Consider the following 21,917-nt stretch of genomic DNA (forward strand, 5'->3'; position numbering starts at 1 on the left):
TACAGTGCCATCTGGATGATATACACGGCCAGCTTCTTGTACCAGATTTTTGTTTTCCGCAGGGCACTGTACGGCTTCAGTACCTGATCTGAAAGATCCACTCCGCCCATGTACCTATTGTAATCCAGGATACAATTAGGTTTTGAGGTGTGGGTACTGGTACCTCGTACAGGGACGGAGGTGGTACTGTCTCCGTGAATTGTTGTCAGTATAAGGACATCCCTCTTGTCCTTATATTTGACCAACAACATATTTTCGGTGCATATTCCCTGCTTTCACCCCTTCTCATTACTTGGGCAATGTGCGTTTTGGGAGGCCTCTTTGGTTCTTGCGCACAGTACCGCAAGCTGCTGTACCTCTTGAACCAAGGGCCTTAAACAGGGGGATGCTAGTGTAAAAGTTATCCACATAGAGGTGATAACCTTTATCCAGGAAGGGGTGCACTAAATCCCAGACAATTTTTCCACTAACACCTACGAGGGAGGGGGGGCATTCTGGCGGTTCAATTCTTAAATCCTTCCCTTCATATACCCTAAACCTGTGGGTGTACCCTGAGGTGCTTTCACACAGCTTATACATTTTTATGCCATACCTTGCCCTCTTACTGGGAAGGTACTGGCGGAATTTAACCCTTCCTTTAAAATGTATAAGGGACTCGTCTATGCAAATGAATTTATCTGGGATGTACATCTCTTCAAATTTGGCACTGAAATGATCAATGACCGGCCTGACTTTGAATAGCCGGTCAAAGGTGGGATCATCTCTGGGTGGGCACTGTGCTTTATCGTTGTAATGCAAAAATTTAAGGATCGTCTAAAATCGAGCCCGGGGCATGGCCATACGGTAAAATGGGGTGCTGTACAGAACATCTGTACTCCAATATTGCCTAATTTCTGGCTTTTTTACTATGCCCATATGAAACACCAGACCCCAAAACGTCATCATCTCTACTGCATCTACAGGGATCCACCTAGCAAATGATGACGTGGGGTTTTGAGCAATAAACTGCTGGGCATATAAATTAGTTTGGTCCACCATTAAATTTATAAAATCATCAGAGAAAAATAATTTGAAAGTCAATTTCTCTGAGACCTGTGGAATCAAATTGGATTCCTGGCATGGCCAAAAACTCAGGAACCTGGGGCTCAAAATTGTCTGGTGGTGGGGTCCCATACGAGATCAATTATTGGGGGGGGGTCTCAGCTGCTCTACGGGGGCGTCTTTGAGGGGGTCCCTCATCACCAGAGGAGGAAGATGAGGTTAAGACGAATCCTTCAAATTCCCCGCTTGCATCACTGGCTGTGTCAGAGTCAGATGCAAGCATGGCATATGCCTCCTCCGCTGAATACATTCTTCTGGATGACTGGGATGACATTTGGGATGACATTTGGGATGCCATTTTTATTTTTGTGTTACTGGTAGTGAAATGTTTCAACACGTGTATAGTGTAGGGGGGGGGTACAAACTTTATTTCAACCCGGGGGGTATGTAGTGTGTAGTGTGTATGTAGTGCAGAAAAAAAAATACTTTATACAAAAAAAAAAAAAATGTAAGGGTTAAAAAAAAAAATTGAAGGGGTTAAAAAAAAAAATTGAAGGGGTTAAAAAAAAAAGGTCCTGCGCCAAAAATTGAGCACAGATGTTGGTCAGAAACGTCCGTCACTGAACAGCGCTCAAAGGCAACAGGAATTTGATAAAAAAAAAAAATATATAGATCAACCCTGTGCCGAAAAAGCTGATCAGTGATGTACGTCACTGATCAGCGCACAGTGGCCACAGGACACCCACAAAATCACAGTGTGTGTAAAAAAAAAAATTAAGGGGGCAGCAGACACAAAATATAGCAGTCTCTATCACTCTCTGTCACTATCTCTCTATCTCTCACTATCTATCACTCTATGACACTGCAGCAGGTATATATATATATCTAAAAAAAAAACCTGCGCCCCCAAAAAGTTGCTGATCAGTTAATTTATACTGATCAGCACAAAAGGGGGGGCAGCAGTCAGTTATATAAAAAATATATAGCACAATCTGTCACTATCTCTCTATCTCTCTCTATCTCTCTCTCTATCTATAACTATATCACACTGCAGCAGCACAAAATATAGCACTCTCTGACACTATCTCTCTATCTCTCTATCTTTCTCTATCTATCTCTCTCTATCCTAACGCTATTACACTGCAGCAGCACAAGCTCACAACACAGGAAGTCACAAGTAGTAACAGGATCCAGGAAGCATCCAGCACACTACAAGCAGTGATGAAGCAGTGATCAGGTAAGTATTTTGCTCGGTTCAGTTCAGTAAATGGCGGCAGCTGGGCACGGTGACCGCACTGCACGCTATTCCAGACCGGAATGGCGTCTGCAGTGCAGTCACCGTTAGTTTAAATCCCCCTCCTTGGCTGTGATTGGTCCGTCGGTCCGACGAACCAATCACGGCCTTTGGGGGCGGGCGGGGTGAGGTGGGGTGACACCAGTGTCACCCTTACACCCCGCGGTGATTGGTGCTGTACTTTACAGCACCAATCACCTCCGATCGCGTGTCAGCGGCGAACGTTATTCGCCGGTGACACAGAAAACGCGGTGAATGGCTGTTCACACTGAACAGCCAATCACAGCGATCGCCGACGGGGGGGGCGGCATCGCAGCCCCCCCTGGGCATGCAGGGACATGTCTGCTGTCAGGGACAGCAGACATGTTGAAACTGTCACCGCGTCTATAGACGCGGTGACAGTTACAAGCCATGACGTACATTTACGCCATGTGTCGGGAAGTACTTCCCGACCATGACGTAAATGTACGTCAAATGTCGGGAAGGGGTTAAGGGTGCCTAATGTGTTAATTAGCCCAACTTGGATTAGTATGCTAGCAATTCTGTAATAGCCTGTATGAGGCAGATTAGTCCAGTTAGCAGTAGGTAGCTCTCACAGCTCCTATAGGTTAGTGGATGTTAGCATGCAATGTCCAATAAGTACTTGCCAGTTTTAGCAGTCAACATTAACCGTGTTTGTAAGGTTTTTGGTAACTTGCCAAGCTCCAGGTGTAGCTCTCGGGTTTCAGCTGCGGATTCTCGGCAAATGCAGCGCAGCCGGGCGGACTCGTCCACGCTCCCGGGGTAGTGGCAGTAACAAGATTTTACTTGCCGCAATATATGGTACCGGTACCGATGGGTTGCTCCTTATCCAGGAACATGGACAAGGAATTCTTCTCATTTAGGCCCTTCGGGGCCACTGTATCCAAATGGTGGATCCAATAAGCTTCTTTCTCCTTGTCCATGTTCCTTTAAGGACTTTTGAAAGATTTCATGTTACTGTCCATTCAGAGTTTTATAACGCTTACGTCAGGATAATAACCGATATGCGTCTGGGAGTGGGTGCGCTGTCGCCTATCTTGGATCTGGGACAGTGATTTCATTGCCCCCGGTTCGGTCGGGCGGGAACGTATGTCCCACTACATTTATATAGGAATAATTTTTAATGTTTTTTGTGTATAAGTGTATACAGACTCCTGAAAACCATTATGAGGTACACCACATAAAGCCCCCGTACTAAATATAGGCGACTCATGTCCATCGATTAGACACTTGAATTTTTATTGTTATTGTTATTTTTATTTTTGTGCAGTTGAGGCCCCCCCTGTAGTGCTTAATTCCGCACTTGAAAACGTATGTTCTTAATAGTGCATAGCACAGAGTGAAATAACACTTCTCTGAATAAAACAATTCTTCATTTGGCAGATTAAAACATTCTAGCACTCCCAAATAAAACGTTAATGACTTTTATCCCTTTTCATTGGTTATCGTATAAAGATAGTGGTGCTGCCATAAGTTCTGGGTCTGTGGAACGCGGAAATGAGGAAGGGCAGCGTCCAGCAGATTGAGCTGGAACGTATGCCTAGCCTGAACGGAGGTCATGTGGGGTAGCGCTGAATGGCGTCTGTTGACACGCACGCACCCACAGGAAGCTAGCAGAGCTGGCTGCTTCCGGATCTGTGACCCGTACGCCGCAATACAGGAGGTCCCAGATCGGGCCCTGCACCATGACATTTACAGCCACCACCTGTGTCATCACCTGAGTTACCTTGATTGCATATTTTTCTGATTGGTTGTTACTCCATGAGAGGAGGGGTTTTATGGTACTTAACTGGTGAGTAGGGAGTCTGGTTTTAAGCTGTCTCTGGGATACCTGTGGTTGCTGTGTCTTGACAAAGGGTCTGATGTGGACCCGAAATGTTGAATAACCTTTTAAAGATGTACTATTAAAGTCTTGCTTTTTAACAAAGGACTCTGAAAAAGTCTGGTTAGTGCGCTCCATATTGTGTATATGATATATATATATATATATATATATATGTCCAGTAGACCAGCACCCTTCTACAGCAACGACAGTCGCAGTGCTTCAGCAGGTAAAATATTACAGCCACTCCAGATTGCGAGCACACACGGTCTTTGCAGCAAATAAGTCATCCACAACCACACAGGGTTTGCAAGCTTTCAGGCTTCCTTTAATCCAGCCCTTCGTCAGGCAACATATACAAAAGCACACAATACAATAAGTTTCTTAAATAGCAATGTACATACCAGCGTGATCCACGCCGTCCTGGCCCGCAGCGTGTGCGTCCGCCGGAAGTCTAGGGAGCACCCTCTCCTGTTCTCCCCGTCTCGCACCGCTGAGCGGTAACCATGGTGACGCGGGTCATACACAGTCTCTTATGCGCTGAAATAATGCGCTGTGACTGTCAAAGAAACAAAAACACACATAAACATACATATAATGGCAAAGATGAACATATACAAAGCAAGATAAACCTGCCAAAAAACATACACTATATACACATTAATTGCCTACAGTTTTAGTTGTGTAGGCATATGTAAGAAAAATAGGGGGCAGTATCCATAATCAGGCAACAAGCCTAGGATTAGCATAGCTAAGGCACATATTACAGAAATGATCGCAAGACTTAATCTACAAATATACTCATATTTAGATGGTCATTAAGGCCTTTGGGTTTGACCGTATCTAGTAGATAAATCCACTTTGATTCTAGGCGTAGGAGACTCTTATGTCGGTCTCCACGCCTTTTGTCCTCGGGTACATAGTCTATTATGACATGCTTAAAACTAGCAAGACTATGCTTCATTTCCAAAAAATGTCTGGCAAGGGGCTGATCCGATGGCTTCCCCCCCAGAGCTGCTCTTATAGTCGTCCGATGCATCGCCATCCGCTCCTTAAAGGGGCGGATGGTTTTGCCTACAGTATGTAGCATAAGCCACAGGGGCATTTTACTATATAAACTACATAGGACGTACTGCATGTCAAGGCATGTCGGATCACGTATTTCTTCCGGACTGTGGATGATAAAAGTTTTTAGTAGCGATCATATGTTGGCACGTAGTACAGCCGACACACTTATAACAACCTGGCTCATGTCTACGTATTCTCTTATCTGCCAACATATGTTCACTTACGTCACTATGAACCAGCCAATCCCTCAAACTTTTTCCTTTTTTGTAGCAGGGCATAATTTTTGTCTAAGTTTTTTTAAGTCATTGTCATTCCCTATAACTGGCCAAAGCTTGTTACTCCAATATTTTACGTCTTGATGGGCAGTATTAAAGTTTTGGTACTCTTTACCTAGCACGGCGCCCGCGATTGGCATCGCAGTCATCGGGGGTAAAAAATCGCGGCCATCGCATGCACTTTAAAAACGGGTGCGACGCGATCCCCGCGATTTCCCATAGGGATCAATGTTAAGTGTCAATGGACGCGATTTTAGTGTTAAATGCCTCAATGCCCGCGATTTGTCCATAGGAAACAATGTTAAATGGGCCACAGAGCCCTAATAGTCCCCCTGAAGTCTGAAATGGCCCCCACAATTGTAAACGCCACCCCACGATCAACGTGAACCCGAAGCGTGGCGAGCGGCGGCGGTACGCGTCCTCCGACCTTTTCATACCCCCACTATCCACGTCGGCGTGGAGTTCAGAATAAAATAGTGTGGCGAGCCACCGAGCCCGAAGCGTGGCGAGTGGACGCGGATACCTGTGAAGCCCGCGAAGGGACGCGTTTACCTGTGAAGGTATCCGCGTCCCCTCGCGGGGCTCGGTGGCTCGCTGCGCTCGCCACACTATTCTATTCTCAACTCCACACCGACGTGGATAGTGGGGGTATGAAAAGGTCGGAGGACGCGTATCGCCGCCCCTCGCGGGCTCGCTGCGCTCGCCACGCTTCGGGTTCACGTTGATCGTGGGGTGGCGTTAACAATTGTGGGGGCCATTTCAGACTTCAGGGGGACTATTTGGGCTCTGTGGCCCATTTAACATTGTTTCCTATGGAAAAATCGCGGGCATTGAGCACTAAAATCGCGTCCATTGACACTTTTAACATTGTTCACTATGGGAAATCGCGGGCATCGCGTCGCACCCGTTTTTTAGTGCATGCGATGCCCGCGATGGGCGCCGTGCTAGGTAAAGAGTACCAAAGTTTTGTACCCAATGGATCTTTTCCCCTGTTTTCTTGGCTGTAGTATTAGCTGGACTGACCAGACTTGTTCTCTGGTCACCTTTGCGACTTTCTTAATGGCACCCTCCAATACATTATCCGGGTACCCACGATCTTTCAACCTGTCTGTCATTACATCTAAAGTAATCTGTATTGCAGCCGGGTCACTGGTGATACGCTTTGCTCTCAGGTACTGAGAGTAGGGGAGACTGCGGATAGTGGCAGGAGGATGGTAGCTGTCTGCCCTAAGCAACATATTCCTGTCGGTCTTTTTGGTATAAAGAGATGTACAAATCTGGTTGTCAACAATCTTGATTAAAACATCTAAGAAAGCAATTTCTTCAAGATTCATCTGGAATGTAAACTTTATTGGACAATCTCTGCTATTGATGTCTAAGACTAATTTTTCAAAGTCATCGGGATGTCCCCTCCATAAAAGGAGGACATCGTCGATGTACCTTTTATAAAAAATTATCCTGTCTCTCACTTCTCGATTGAAGAAGAAGTCTTGTTCTATGTCCACCATATAGGTGTTTGCGTAAGCGGGGGCCTCAGGGGACCCCATGGCACACCCGCTTACTTGGAGGTAATACTTGTTAAAAAATAATTTTTAGTTCATACTACCTCTAGGAGTGACAGGAAAAAATTCAATTCTGGTCCATCATAAAGCGGATTGTCCAATAGTAGTTTTTTTTGTTGCCGCCAACCCCCCCTCATGGGGGATGTTAGTATAGAGGCTGGTGATGTCCAGGGTGCACAACCAGGTGCCATCTGGCACATCACCAACCTCATGCAACTTCAACACTAAATCAGTAGTGTCTCTCAAAGAGGTATCCCCACTCAGCACACACGGTTGGAGAAAAGCATCGAGATACTGGGAAATGTTGTTAAATAATCCACCCCGGGCGGATATAATTGGCCTGCCCGGGGGGTTCTCCAATCGCTTATGTATCTTCGGTAGTGTGTACAGAATGGGGACCCTAGGTTGAGACACTTTAAGAAACTCACCCACTTGTTCAGAAATATGCATATGTGCATATGTCTTATTTTGTAGCAGGATTTTTTTATTCTTTCCCTCATACTCCTTTATTTTATCACGTACTAGATTTAATTCTCGGCCGGCTTCTTCTACCACAATGGTCATCAGATCTAGCGAGCATTTATTCAATACCGCGATCCATTTGCGTCAAAATTCGCCATTATGGCGACCAATCGTAGGTGCATTGTTTACCCGGAACCCCCGGGGTATTTTTTTTATCACGCACATAGTCCGACAATGTAATGCCGTGCAACAAAAAATCTATTTCCTTCTTTTTCAAACGCAATAATTGGAAATAAACATCTGCTGTAGCATCACCCAAGGAATCGGCAAACTTTTCAGTGAACAAGATGGCTTCAGTTTCACTTTCAGACAAGCTCTTGGTCTCATACAACGGCACCTGTGTCCAATCAAAGCCACCAGCTTCATCCATATTGTATATAGATTAATGCACAAGATATGTTCTGGACCACCACAGCTTACATATGCCTACACAACTAAAACTGTAGGCAATTAATGTGTATATAGTGTATGTTTTTTGGCAGGTTTATCTTGCTTTGTATATGTTCATCTTTGCCATTATATGTATGATTATGTGTTTTTGTTTCTTTGACCGTCACAGCGCATTATTTCAGCGCATAAGAGACTGTGTATGACCCGCGTCGCCATGGTTACCGCTCAGCGGTGCGAGACTGGGAGAACAGGAGAGGGTGCTCCCTAGACTTCCGGCGGACGCACACGCTGCGGGCCAGGACGGCGTGGATCACGCTGGTATGTACATTGCTATTTAAGAAACTTATTGTATTGTGTGCTTTTGTATATGTTGCCTGACGAAGGGCTGGATTAAAGAAAGCCCAAAAGCTTGCAAACCCTGTGTGGTTGTGGATGACTTATTTGCTGCAAAGACCGTGTGTGCTCGCAATCTGGAGTGGCTATATATATATAGCACCGAGTATGCTCCAACAGAAGAAAAAGGGAGTGAATACCCCCTGGGACCGAGCAAAAGGTTTTTTTTAAATGTAATAAGTGCAATATATGCAAATTTGCACATCCAGATTTTAGTAATTTTAATGGATCTAAGAAATACACTCTGAAAAACCTAGTTAACTGTAATAGTAGCTGGGTGATATACATGCTAGAGTGTACATGCGGTTTCAAGTATATTGGCAAAACGAAGCGCCAACTGAAACTGAGAATCCAGGAACATGTGAGAGGTATAAAAAACAAAGCAGATGGTCACACAGTTCCGAGACATTTTGTACAAGCCCATAATGGGAAGGTAGAAGATCTAAAATTCAAAGTACTGGAGCATGTCACTTTAGGTCCAAGGGGAGGAGATAGGGAGAACCTTTTATCCAGAAGGGAGATGTTCTGGATTTATGAACTTGGTACTTTAACCCCAAATGGGCTTAACGATAACTATGAATTAGCACCATTTTTATAAAAAGAATTTTAATGAAGTATTTTATAAGTCTTTTTACCCCATTTTTACCTTGTTTTTATGATATTTGATGTTTTTGTATACTTCTGTGATTCGTTCTGATGACCTTTTTGTACTGTTGTTATGTTTAACAAAAATCTGAAATGTTCAGAAGAGGGAGGAGCAAAGTGTAATATCAGGAATTTCATGGGAGGGCACTGTGACCTATAACCCCATGAATGCACTGAATGAACACTAGCCCCCTTTTTGTATTTTTGTATATTTATATATGTATCTGTGTCCGAACATGAATCGGCAATACTACTGGCCGAGTGCTCTCCCATACACCGTGTGGGTAAGGGGAGGGTTAAGTTACCATTATAGCCGAGGTATCCATGAATGGCTCAAACTAGTGGTAGCAGGGTCTAAACCAGAAAATCGCGCACGAAACCGGAAGTCACGTGCGTGTCACGGGACCTCCGGAAGTGATGCGCGTGCGTTCCACCCAGCCAGGGAATCTATAAATGGCTCATAATTGAGTTAGAGAGTGCCGGGGATGAACCCGGAAGTCGCGCCGAGAACCGGAAGTCGCGTGCGTGTCACGGGACTTCCGGAAGTGACGCGTGTGCGTTCCACACAACCGGAATAGGAAGTGGAGAACCGCAAATTGGCGGGATCCACAGTCCTAGAAGTGGGTATAAATAGAAGCCTCTATTTAGAGACGACTCACACTCCTGAGGAAGTCCAAGCCGTTTGAGGCGGGGGATGAAACGCGTTGAGAGGGGACTCTTACCTATGCGATGACTGACTGACCTCATCAATGCATCAGATAAGCTCAAAAAAATGGTGTCAACTATTCTAATAGAACTTGACTGGGGGGCATCCACTCAGCGCTAGTACCACCAATATATTGAGATATATATATATATATACACAGGGCTATTTTTGTGCAGGCTCCAGCAGGAACTGTGGCCCTTATTCTAGCTCACTCTTTCTGACAAAATATTTCTTAGATGGACAAAACCATGAGCAGGTGAGGCAGTTGTTACTTGTGCAGAGATAATTAGATTTGGGTGGGGTTTTACTTCTGCCTCACCTGCAGTGCACATGGTTTTGTCCATCTAAGAAATATTTTGTCAGAAAGAGTGAGTTAGAATAAGGGCCATAGTTCCTGCTAGAGCCTGCACAAAAATAGCCCTGTGTGTGTGTGTGTGTGTGTGTATATGTATGTATATATATGTATATATATATATATATATATATATATATATATATATATATATACATACATACACAGATCCAATAACTGCCGGCACTCACTGGGTTACAGGTACAATGTGCTCTTGGTGCCAGAACGAAATAATGTACAACTTCCAATGTTCCATGAAGAACAATAACGGCACTCAGGAGACTGGTTACATGCAAAAAAACGATGTATTCAGGTGTACAGCGGAACGTTTCGGGGAGTGACCCCCTTCTTCAGCCCCAACCTACAGCCAATATAATATATATAATTAGTAGAGATAAAGCGGCACTGGAAGTCTTGATGCAAATCTTTTATAATGATTCAAACATACACAATGTCCATTGTGTATGTTTGAATCATTATAAAAGATTTGTATTAAAAAAAAAAAACACATGTTCATTTTAGCTATGATGTGTAGGCAGGTGCCAGGTTCCTAAGAAAAACAGTTGCTAGTGTAGGACTTGCAGTGAAATGGGGTCCCTTGGCGATGGGCTGCAAGCTTAAATGCATTGATCAATTCATGAACTAAAACCCCATTATTTATTTATTGATTATTTGAATGTTAAGGTGAGTTAGTTTGTTGTAGTGAGTGCTGGGCCCCCTGTGTTTGTATTTACTAGAGTGTGTGGTCACAGGCCAATGCACCCCATCCTGGGAAGTGGGTGCTGTTTGCACCCCATTCTTAGGAATGGCGAGTGTGTTGGTACTTCTGTATCTATCTCTATCTATCTACATATATATATATATATATATATATATATATATATATATATATATATATATATATATATATATATATATATATATATATATATATACACAATTATTTTTTTTTGTAATCCTCAAAAAAGAATGGAGTACCCTAATCCTTTAAATGGCTTAAAATCAAGGCAAAGGAGTCTCCTTAGTGCTCCCTGTGGAATGTGTGCTCTGCAGTGTCCAGATATATCTATCTATCTCTCTAATCTCTCTTCGGTGATCATCGAATATATCTTACCCTATTGGAGAGTGCACCTGGCAAGTTCTCGCACATACACCCTGAGTGCCAAGTATTTCCATGATGGATATATATATTGTCCTCTTATTTGAATATAACCTTTTTTTTTTCATATGGTATGCCAGATTTGCATCACTTTATTTATTTTCTTGCTCTAGGATATTGGATATATTCTACAGACACGTGGCCATGAGTTTGGTGTTACGACTGGAAGAAAGAGGAGATGTGGGTGGTTGGATCTAGTTTTGCTTAGATACGCGCACATGATCAATGGATTTACAGCGTGAGTTAGTATAGTGTTTGATATTTTAAAGTACAATTTGGTGGTAGTCTGTATTGGGAATGTTCAAAAAATCCAAATGGGATGAAGTAATGTACTTTTCTCCTACCTTCACAGGGGACACTGACATCTGCTTATTACATTGGGGAATAGAGTGTTAGCTAGGAGTTGGCACTTTAAATTTTTAATTGACATGATGCAGATTACCCCCAACCCCCCCCCCCCCCCCCCCTCCCCCCCCCTCCCACCAGACCTCAGTCTTAGAAAAAGTGCTTGGTCCCCACTAGGAGGCTGAGTTTTTTTATAGATTTTATAGAGACAGGCAGACAATGGCCGTTAACACAAGGTTCTGTGGCAGTGCTTGATGAAGATGAAATAAACTGTGAATTAATGAAATAAAAAAGGGGATGATTGGATGATCTGGTACAATAGAAATTGGTACTTGTGTCTTATCACGGCGCCCACGATATTAAGTCGTACGATGTATAATCACATCGCATGCCCTAAACCCGATGCACAGCGATGCGATTTTAAATTGTATAAGCCCCCTATCCACCCTAATGGGGGCTTATAATGTTAAATGCACCCCCACTATGAACGCCAACCCGTAGCGTGGCAAGCGCAGCGGTACTCGTCTTCCGACCTTTTCATACCCCCACTATCCACGTCGGCTTGGAGTTGATTTGATATAGTGTGGCAAGCCAACGAGCCTGAAGCGTGGCGAGCGGACGCGTATTACTTTACATGTATTCCGCGTCCCCTCGCGGGGGACGCTGCGCTCGCCACGCTTCGGGCTCGGTGGCTCGCTGCGCTCGCCACACTATATAAAATCAACTCCACGCCGACATGGATAGTGGGGGTATGAAAAGGTTGGAGGATGCGTACCGCCACGCTTCGGGTTGGCATTGATAGAGGAGAATATGCCCGGAGTCTTTGATCCAAGGAGGGACCTCTAACAGCCACCGATCACCGCTATCATCTAACAATTGCACAATCCGGAGAACACAGACCCACATCTACTTCCTGACAGAGAGCGGGTGAGAGACGCTACTCTGCAGTTACACGGGCCTGCCTGACCGGGACCCCAGCCGTGTGTGAGAGACACGGCGTCTGGACTGACTACAACTGCCGGCTCTGGGTCAGTGCCACGGCGGCGGGCGGTTTGCGGGTGTAGAACGGAGAGTCACAGACTGAGAAATATTTACTAGCTCTCCTGCCTCCCTGCTAATTTGAATTACGGCCCAACATCTATATATCCATGTGGAGTCTGAGTCTGTGAGTATGAGATATACAAAAGTGCATTGGACAAATATATATTAAAACTACAAGCGGTGACTGGAGATCACAAAATTGGCTGCTAATATTGTTCCCCCTCCCACTGGAAAAGCAATATTTATTTTTAAATTCATCAAAGAAAGCTTCCCTTTGAGAAGCAACATCAATTAATTTAATTTATTTTATTTTTTAGGTGGCCACCGATTTCAATTGTGTAGAGTTTACATGTGTTTTATTCATTGTTATGTATAAGAAAATGTCTTTTAATTTCTAACTTGGTATATTCATACTAATAAATATATTTATCTATAACCTAGTAGTGATCGTTGATTCAGCCACACGTGCACCTGGTTTTATAAGCGCAGTCTCTATATATAAAAGTTTCTTGGTAGTACAGGTGGGGTAAACTTAGGTGCACCCAACACCTGAATAGGTGTGAGATCACAATCACACCATTTAGTCTGCTGCTCAATAGATCATATCTTTTCATAATATTAAATTGAGACACTAGAAAGTAAAGTGAAATTATTACAGTTTAATTAGCGCCTATCACAGGGGGAAAAGAAAAAAACTTTTTTCCCACTTATGAGAATATACCTAGTACACAGGTGCGCACTCCAGCCCCTGTCCCTACTGAGGGGGACTCCTTGCTTTCAGTTACAGTATGTCTGCTCTGGCTACTGAATTGTCAGTCACGCAGGGACAGGGTCTTGTTCCAAGAAGAATTATCCTCCCTCAATACTGTAGAACCACTGTGGGCCAGGGCTCTGGTTTCCTCAGTGAATTCTCTAGCACAGGTTATAAACCCACCCTCCCCAGAACATCTCCCTGCCAAAAAGAGAACTATGCCTCTTTTATTATAGTCAGATGATTCGGGAGGAGAGGAACCTGAACAGGAGGGCCAGATTATTATAGATGACCCAGACCCACAGACATCTGGGGATACTCAGGGCATAGAAGCCCTCATAAAATCTGTAAGTCTTACACTTAACATGGTGGACGTGGAGACACCAGTACCAGTGTCTCTGTTTTCCAGACAGAAGAAATTCTCTGCCACTTTCCCTGTCTCAGAAGAATTAGAGTCTCCATTACTTTAAATATGGAAAACTCCAGACAGAAAGTTCCAACTTTCCAAACGGCTAAAATACTATTATCTGTTTCCACCTGACTCACGTACAAAATGGGAAAATCCTCCTTCAGCCGACATTTCGGTATCTTGTTTATCAAAAAAATCTACACTCCCTGTACCGGGGGCAGTGACTTTAAAAGATTCTTAAGATAGAAGGTTAGAAACCTCACTTAAAAACATTTGTTACAGCAGGGGTGCTTTTACGCCCTACCCTTGTAGCATCCTTGGTTAACAAGGCAATGGAAAATTGGGCAGAACAGTTCACAGCTGTCCAGGAGAATCAGCCTAGAGCAGAAATGCTTGTCCTTGCTGAATACTTAAGAGAATCTGCAGCCTTCTTAGGAGAGGTGTCCCTAGACGCTTCTGAATTGGCAGCAAAAATCTCTGCGTCTTCCATTACTGCAAGACGCACCCTTTGGCTTAGATCATGGCAGGCGGAGGCTGAAATTAAAAAGGCAGTCGAAGCCCTGCCTTATTCAGGGGACTCTTTTTGGTCCAGAGCTTGATAACCTCATTGCCCTGGCAACGGGGGGAAAATCCCCTTTTTTTACCCTCCTCCAAAACGTACATTTACAGGGCCGTCCTTTCGGTCATTTTGTGGCTCCTCTAATATTAGGTGAACATTCAGAGGATCTTTTGCCTCATCCAGAGAAAGAGGTAGACATGCGGCCACAGCCGCCATATCATCCGCAGTCCTTTGGCATGACTGGTTTCCATCCTACCTGGGGGACCCCAGAGTAGGTGCTCGACTTCTGGATTTTCAAAACCAGTGGTTTCAAACTTGCAAGGACACCTGGATTCGGAATATTGTTACCCGGGATACAGTCTGGAATTTGTGTTACCACTGCCAACCCGGTTTTTCACAACTGCTCTACCTGCAAGCCCAGACGAACAACTCAACTTCCTTGCAGCAATAGAAAAATTGCTACAGGCAAGGGTTATCATTCCGGTTCCACAGGGTCTTTTATTCAAGTCCTTTTTGTCGTCCCCAAGCCAGATTGCTCAGAAAGACCCATCTTGACCTTCAAAAACCTGAACGATTTCATAGTTTACAGGAAATTCAAGATGTAATCCTTACGAACATTGATTGCAAGTCTGGAAGCAGTGGAATTCCTTATCACTGGATATAAAAGACTCTTACTTGCATGTTCCCATCTGGGAACAACATCAGAGATTTCTCAGATTTGCAGTAGGAGACAGACACTTCCAATTTCGAGCCCTCCCCTTCGGTCTCTCCTCTGCTCCCAGAATATTTACAAAAGTCATGGCTTACATGATGGCACCTTTAAGAATACAAGGGATATGTAGAACACCCTATCTCGACGACCTTTTGATAAAAGCGTCCTTGGTAGCGCAATTACAACAGGCGCAACAAGTTTGCCAATTACTAATTCAACACAGTTGGGGTTTCCTGAAGTTCAGGATCCATCCGTTACCCTCTCAAATACTACTCTTTTTCTCAGATTAATCTTGGATACAGTTTAACAGAGTTTTTCTGCCCATCGACAAAATTCAGTCTTTACAGGCGTTACTTTTTGTTCCGAGAGGACCAATTTTACTATCAGTGCATCTCTGCACCGGTCTTATTGGGAAAATGGTGGCGTCTTTCGAAGCCATTCCATTTGGCCGGTTCCATTCAAGGACCTTCCATTTTGATGTCCTAAGACAGTGCTCGGGTTCACATCTTCACCTACACAGGTTGCTGGTGCTTGCACCAGCAACCTGCCTGTCTCTACAATGGTGGTTTAACACCAAAAACCTTTCACAGGGTCGCAGCTTTGCAACCTGGGAATGGACGATTCTAACCACAGATGCCAGCCTCAGAGGCTGGGGAGCGGAGGTACTTCAACATCAGTTTCAGGGATGTTGGTCTTATCAGGAATGCAGATTGCCAATCAATGTCCTAGAGCTCCAGGCTATACTTCTAGCATTGCGACAGGCCCATCCCCCTACTACAAGGAGGAGCAGTCAGGATTCAATCCGACAATAAATAATAATAAATAATAAACAACCAAGGGGGAACCCGCAGCAGACAAGCCATGTGGGAGGTGAGACCCATTCTGAGTTGGGCAGAACGTCATGCAACCAACTTTTCGGCTATATTCATCCCGGGTGTGGAGAACTGGGAGGCGGATTACCATAGCCGCCAGGACCTGCACCCGGGGGAGTGGGCTCACCACCCATCAGTGTTCAAACAGTTGACGCGCAGGTGTGGCATGCCACAGATAGACTTAATGGCCTCAAGGCAACATCACAAACTCCCATTATATTGCTCAAGATCTTGCGACCCAGCAGCAGTGGCGGTGGATGCCTTGACCGCCCCATGGAACTATTCACTAGTCTACCTGTTTCCACCTTTTCCACTCATACCCAGACTTCTCCTCCGGATCAGACTGGAGAAAACTATGGTGATTTTGGTGGCACCAGATTGGCCCCGCAGACCATATTATGCAGAGCTCCGTCAACTTCTGGTGGACGAGCCAATACGTCTACCACTTCAAGAAGACCTACTAAGTCAGGGACCATTCGTGTACCCAGACTTAAAACGGCTACGTTTAATGGCGTGGCGGCTCAGCGACTTGCTAAAAAGACGGGGCATTCCACAGTCAGTTATACCAACCTTTTGTGAAGGCCCGTAAAGAAGTAACTTCAGCACATTACCACCAGATATGGAAAATCCTATGTAGGATGGTTTGAACGGAGGAAACTGCAGACGGCTGTTTTTCATTTAGGCCGTCTCTGCAGGTTTCTGCAGGTGGGATTATCTGCTGTATTGCGTCTGGCATCACTAAAAGTTCACATTTCTGCCTTGTTAGTATTTTTTCATCGAAAATTAGCATTGTTACCGGAGGTACAAACATTCGCTAAAGGCGTGCTCAGAATTCAGCCACCGGTAGTGGCTCCTACTGCTCCTTTGGATTTACCATTTGGTTCTTGATTATCTCTGAGCAGATTGTTTTGAACCTTTGGAGTCTATTGACTCCAAAGGTCTATTGCCTACTATCATGGAAGACTGTTTTACTGCTGGCACTGGCGTCGGCCAGGCGGGTGTCAGAACTGGCTGCACTTTCATGTCACTCACCTTTTTTTGATTTTTCACAAAGATCGAGCAGAACTTAGAACTCGTTTTTGGAATTTTTTACCAAAGGTTGTTTCGGCCTACCACCTAAATCAGCCGATTGTGGTCCCCTCTTTCTCAAGTGGAGACCAGGCTTTGGATGTGGTACGAGTTCTCAAGATTTATGTTGACCGAACTGAATCCATAAGAAAATCTGATTCCCTTTTGTACTATACGATGCGCAGAAGATATCTGGCGACACAAATACCGCCACCTACTTCCATTACAGCACGTTCCACTCGTTCTGTGGGCCGACCTTGGGCAGCAGCGAGGGGTGGTCCATTACACGTGTGTGTGTGTGTGTGTGTGTTTTAACTACTATTCTGTATTCTCCTTCTCTTGAGATACCTGGTCTCTTTCCTTTCAGGCACAGTTTTTCTAAGACTGAGGTCTAGGGGGAAGTAGAGGGGAGGAGTCTGCATCATGTCGATTAAAAATGTAAAGTGCCGACTCCTAGCTAACACTCTATTTCCCAGTGTAATAAGCAGATGTCTGTGTCCCCTGTGAACTCTGAGAAAGGGAATTATCGGAAAGTACCAAATTCATATTTTAATATATAAAAAAATAAATTTTTTGTGCTTTTTTTTTTTTATTTTTTTATAGGCTGGCTCTCACAAAACTTGATATTTTGGATGTTTTTTCAGAAATTAAAGTAGGCATTTCCTACAAATTAGATGGTGTGAAAATTCCTCATTTTCCAGGTGAGTTGCATACGGTCATTTGTAAGTGAAATATGTAAAAGTCAGAAATACACAACTGCCATTTATGTTTACTTAGTAACCAGGTGCTAATATCCACTTTACCACTCAAAGCAATTGCTTTAGGTTAAAGGGATCTACACACGGGGAGATTTTGCTGAGTTCTGATAGATTGCACAGCACTGTGGTCCTGACAATGGCGACGTGTGGGTCTGCACATAGATATCTCTATGGCCCCTACACATGGAGTGATGTAGGGGCATCTCCTAAGTGAGATCACCTCGAAAATGCCCTGAAAATCGCCCCCTGTGTAGGTTCCTTTATTCTCACTTGCATACAGTATAAGCACATATTTTAATAAACAAGCTTCTTTCTCCATTCGTACAGTGGGCACTGCAGCCAAGTGGCTTCCCCCATCAGCGGTGCACTGGCCGGGCGGTTGGCGGCGCAGCACAAGGTGGCTTACACAGGCAGAGTGCGTGCGCCAGTGCATTGGACAGCAGGCCCAGGTGCATATGCCCACACATGCCTCAGCATGCACTGTGCATGCATAGTGTTTGGTGCGCATTGGTTCATTTGCATATGTGGAGCCAGGTCCTGGCAAGCTGCCTCTCCTGTGGGCATTCTCTTTAGAGCTATTACGGTGTGGAAATGCAGTTTTTATTCTCAGTGCTGCCTCCACAGAGACTGCTGCTCATTCTGGGTCCCAGAAGCCTCCCCTGTCTCAGCCCTGCCTTCACCACATTAAGGGTGTGAGTTGTTCCTTTTGTGGGTGGGGTGTTTTTGTTTAATTTGTGGGTGTTTCAATTCAGGGTCAGTGGCTTCTCATCCTCTCTATTGCTCCCTATGTCTCACTCTGTGTCTGCTTTGCATTTTCTGTATAGCCATATTCTGTATCTGCTTTTTGAGTGTGGCCATCATGTCAGGCAGAGGTAATATGTCTAAGGGCTCACAGACTGTTCCATTGCACTCAGTACAAAGAAAAATGTACACAACATGTGAAAGGGGTTACATTGTGCGAGTTCTGTTATAAGGTGGCTAATATCCCTCCAGCTCCTGCCCCAAGCAGTTCTACTGCTGGGGAAGTTTTTAACCTTGTTATGTCTGTTCTAGCTGCAGAGCTGGCAGGGACAGGGAGATTTTACATGCTCAGATTGCCTCATTAAGCACAGAGCCTGCATGGTCAGTTGACTCCTTACCTAAATCCGTTAACAAACCAGTCTCAGGCCAGTATTGAATGAGAGAGATGGCTGTGACAAGGCAGATTCCCTCCATGAGGAGGATGAATTTCATGCTGACTCTGACATGGAACTTCCGCCAGTAGAGGTAGCGGAACCTTAACAGGTAGAGCCTTCTCAGGGTGTTGATGCACTCATTAAAGCAGGTAGACTAACACTTAACATGGTGAAGGTGGAGCCTCCAGAGCAGCTTTCTATTTTTGGAAAATCCCACAGGCAGGCCATTTGTTTTCCTAGTTCTTTTGAACTAGAATGGCCACTGTTACTTTCTATCTGGGTTTTTCTAGACAGTTTAAGACTTTATACCAGTACCCCCTGACTATAGACTCCAATGAGAAACGCCGGCGCCAGCAGACGCATCTGTGACATTTCTTTCAAAAAAGTCTGTTTATCTGCCCATTCCTGGTAAGGTCGCTCTTAAGGAGCCGGCCGACCACAGGTTGGAAAGCACGCTTAAACCATTTACACGATGGCAGGTATTCTTCTCAGACCTGCATTGATTATTTCATGGTTGAACAAAGCCATGGAAAAATGGGCCACTGAGCTTGCTCAGGGCCTACAGGACCACCGACCTAACTCTGAATTGATCACTGTGGCTGAATATATCAGTCAGCAGTATATTTTGGTGAAGCGTCAGCAGACAGTCTCTGCTGTTATTGCTAGAGGCACATTATTGTTGTGTTCTTGGAAAGCAGAAACTGAAACTAAACGGGCAGTTGAGGCCTTGCCTTTTACGGGCGATGTTCTGTTTGGCCAGGAGCAAGTTAATTTCACAGGCTACTGGAGTTAAATCTCCTCCTTTTCTGCCTTAGTCTACCCTGGCGCCTAAGCAACCTTATTCAGGTCCATCTTTTTGAGGGCCTCCAGCATATAGTGGTAGATCCAGGGAGATCATTCCTCTCACATGGTAGATTAGGTAGAGGGTCCACCTCCTCAGCCGAGGCTGCAGCAGGTTCTCGTTGACAGGATGCCAATCCGACCCAAACTTTACAGCGCCTTCATTTAACAGCATTGCTGTTGAGATCACTTTTCTGATTCACAGGCCAGAATAGAGGTTACTTCACTTCATTACCATCACATTTGGAAAAGCTATGTTGCTTAGTGCAAGCATCACTAGTATCCTACCACGGGGTTTGCCTTTTCTCACCTTTTAGGCTTTCTGCAAACTGGTTTTGCTGCTGGTCTGCACCTTAACTCGCTTAAAGTTCAGGTATCAGCCTTGTCTGTGTTTTTCAGGGGAGTTGTTTGACTCCAGCCTCCCTTTTTGTCGTGCCTTCAGAACCAAGGGATTTGACTTTAGAACTATTTACTCAAATCAGACACTTTTGAACCTTTTTTAGATGTTGTTGACTTGTGTTTCTTAACCTGGTAGACTGTGTTCTTGCTAGCAATAGTATCGGGAAGATGGGTGTCTAATCTCTGGGCTGTCATGCCTGTCTCTGTACCTAGTGTTCTAATGCTGATAGGGTGGAGTTACACACTCGCCCAGGCTATTTGCCAAAAGTCGTCTTGTCCTTTCATATAAACCTATTGTGGTTCCAGTCCGTAAAAAAATCTGATTAGCTTTTCGTACTCTGATGCGGCTAAGAGGTTGGCCGGCTACTAAACAAACTTTAGCCAGGTGGATTTGTCTTACCTTTAAAGGTGCTTTTATCAAGCTTCTTAAAGGTTTCCACCGGTGATTTCAGCCCATTCAACATGGTTAGCTCGTCTTGGGCTGTGGCTAAGGGACTGTCCTTTCCACAAGTGTGCAAGGTCGCTACATGGCAGGTTCACAATACCTTTACAAAATTTTACTGGTTTGACACTTTTGCTGCATAGGCTTCTAAATTTGGACGCACAGTGTTGTAGGGCTCCCAGCACTCTCCTGCCCATGGGGGTAGTTTTGGGATGTCCCCATTGTAAGCAGCCTGCAATGTTCCCTGCAGGAATGAAGGAGAAAAGAGTAATTTAGTGCATACCAGTAATTCAGTTTAGCCAATTCCACAGGGGACACTGCACGCCCTCCCAGTGCTGTGTTTACCCAGCCTGATTGTGGGTGTGTATGCTTATGCTATGCTGTTTTCCTTCTCCTCCGTTCTTGGAGATTCCCTGGTGCCTCTTCCTCCTGAACACCGTTTTCTATGATTGATGTCTAGAGGGGATACAGGGTGAGAAGAGCCGGCCAATGTAAAAGATTTAAAATACAGACTCCTATCTGTCCACCACTCTATCGCCATTGTAAGCAGTCTGCAGTGTCCCCTGTGGAATCAGAGAAATTGAATTACCGGTAGGTAGGTACCAAGTTCTCTTTTTGAAGCAAACTAAAGTCTTATAAGCACTCATGCATTTTTGTATACTGCCAGGGATTTGGAGGCAGAGCCTCACTGGAATTTTGACAATAAAATGATTAGGAGAATAATACTAAGATATTTATAAGTTCTAAATGTCTTCTCTGTATTAGTCTAATCAGTTTTCCAGTCAAAACTCGTGAAATTTACAATGCTCCACTAAAAACACAAGAATTGCCAGGAAGAGACAGGTGAAGGCAGTGTTGTGCTCCGCATTCCCTCTAATAGTAAAACATTGCCTGGACCTCGGGCATGTGCTGCACTGTGGTCAGTAATACCGAAAGAAAAAACAAATTGCTGGGGCAGCTATCGGATCTACCTAACTGAATGGTTTGGGGTTTAATGCAGTGACCTATCCAACATGAAGCTGAACCTGAGGATCAAAATGGCTAAAGTGTGGGGAAATGTAAATGTAAATGTAAATATAAATGTGTGTGGTTTTTTTGTTTTGTTTTTTTAAATATGGAGAGACGAGCTGAGCACAAATTAGCCAATTCTAATTAACGATATAGTTCATTATATTTTCTCTTTCGTCCAGTCCGGTGACACAGCTCACGATGGGATGTAGGAGGGTCCGCCAGGAGCCAGGCACCTATGCTTCTAATTCTTTGGGAGCAGGCTCCTCCCTACTGCATCCCATAATG

General features: G+C 44.5%; 1 protein-coding gene across 1 annotated transcript in view; it reads left to right on the forward strand.

Annotated features, from left to right (window-relative positions):
* The window catches only part of LOC146063734 (adenylosuccinate synthetase isozyme 2), a 257,360-nt gene that overhangs the window by 171,967 nt on the left and 63,476 nt on the right, over positions 1–21,917 (forward strand). Inside the window, exons 10-11 of the mRNA XM_083176422.1 lie at positions 11,364–11,488; positions 17,611–17,708. Of these exons, the coding sequence (XP_083032548.1) occupies positions 11,364–11,488; positions 17,611–17,708 (223 nt within the window). The remainder of the gene's footprint in view (positions 1–11,363; positions 11,489–17,610; positions 17,709–21,917) is intronic.

Source organism: Crinia signifera, chromosome 3 (assembly GCF_055691185.1).
Source record: "Crinia signifera chromosome 3, ASM5569118v1, whole genome shotgun sequence".
Lineage (NCBI taxonomy): Eukaryota > Metazoa > Chordata > Amphibia > Anura > Myobatrachidae > Crinia > Crinia signifera.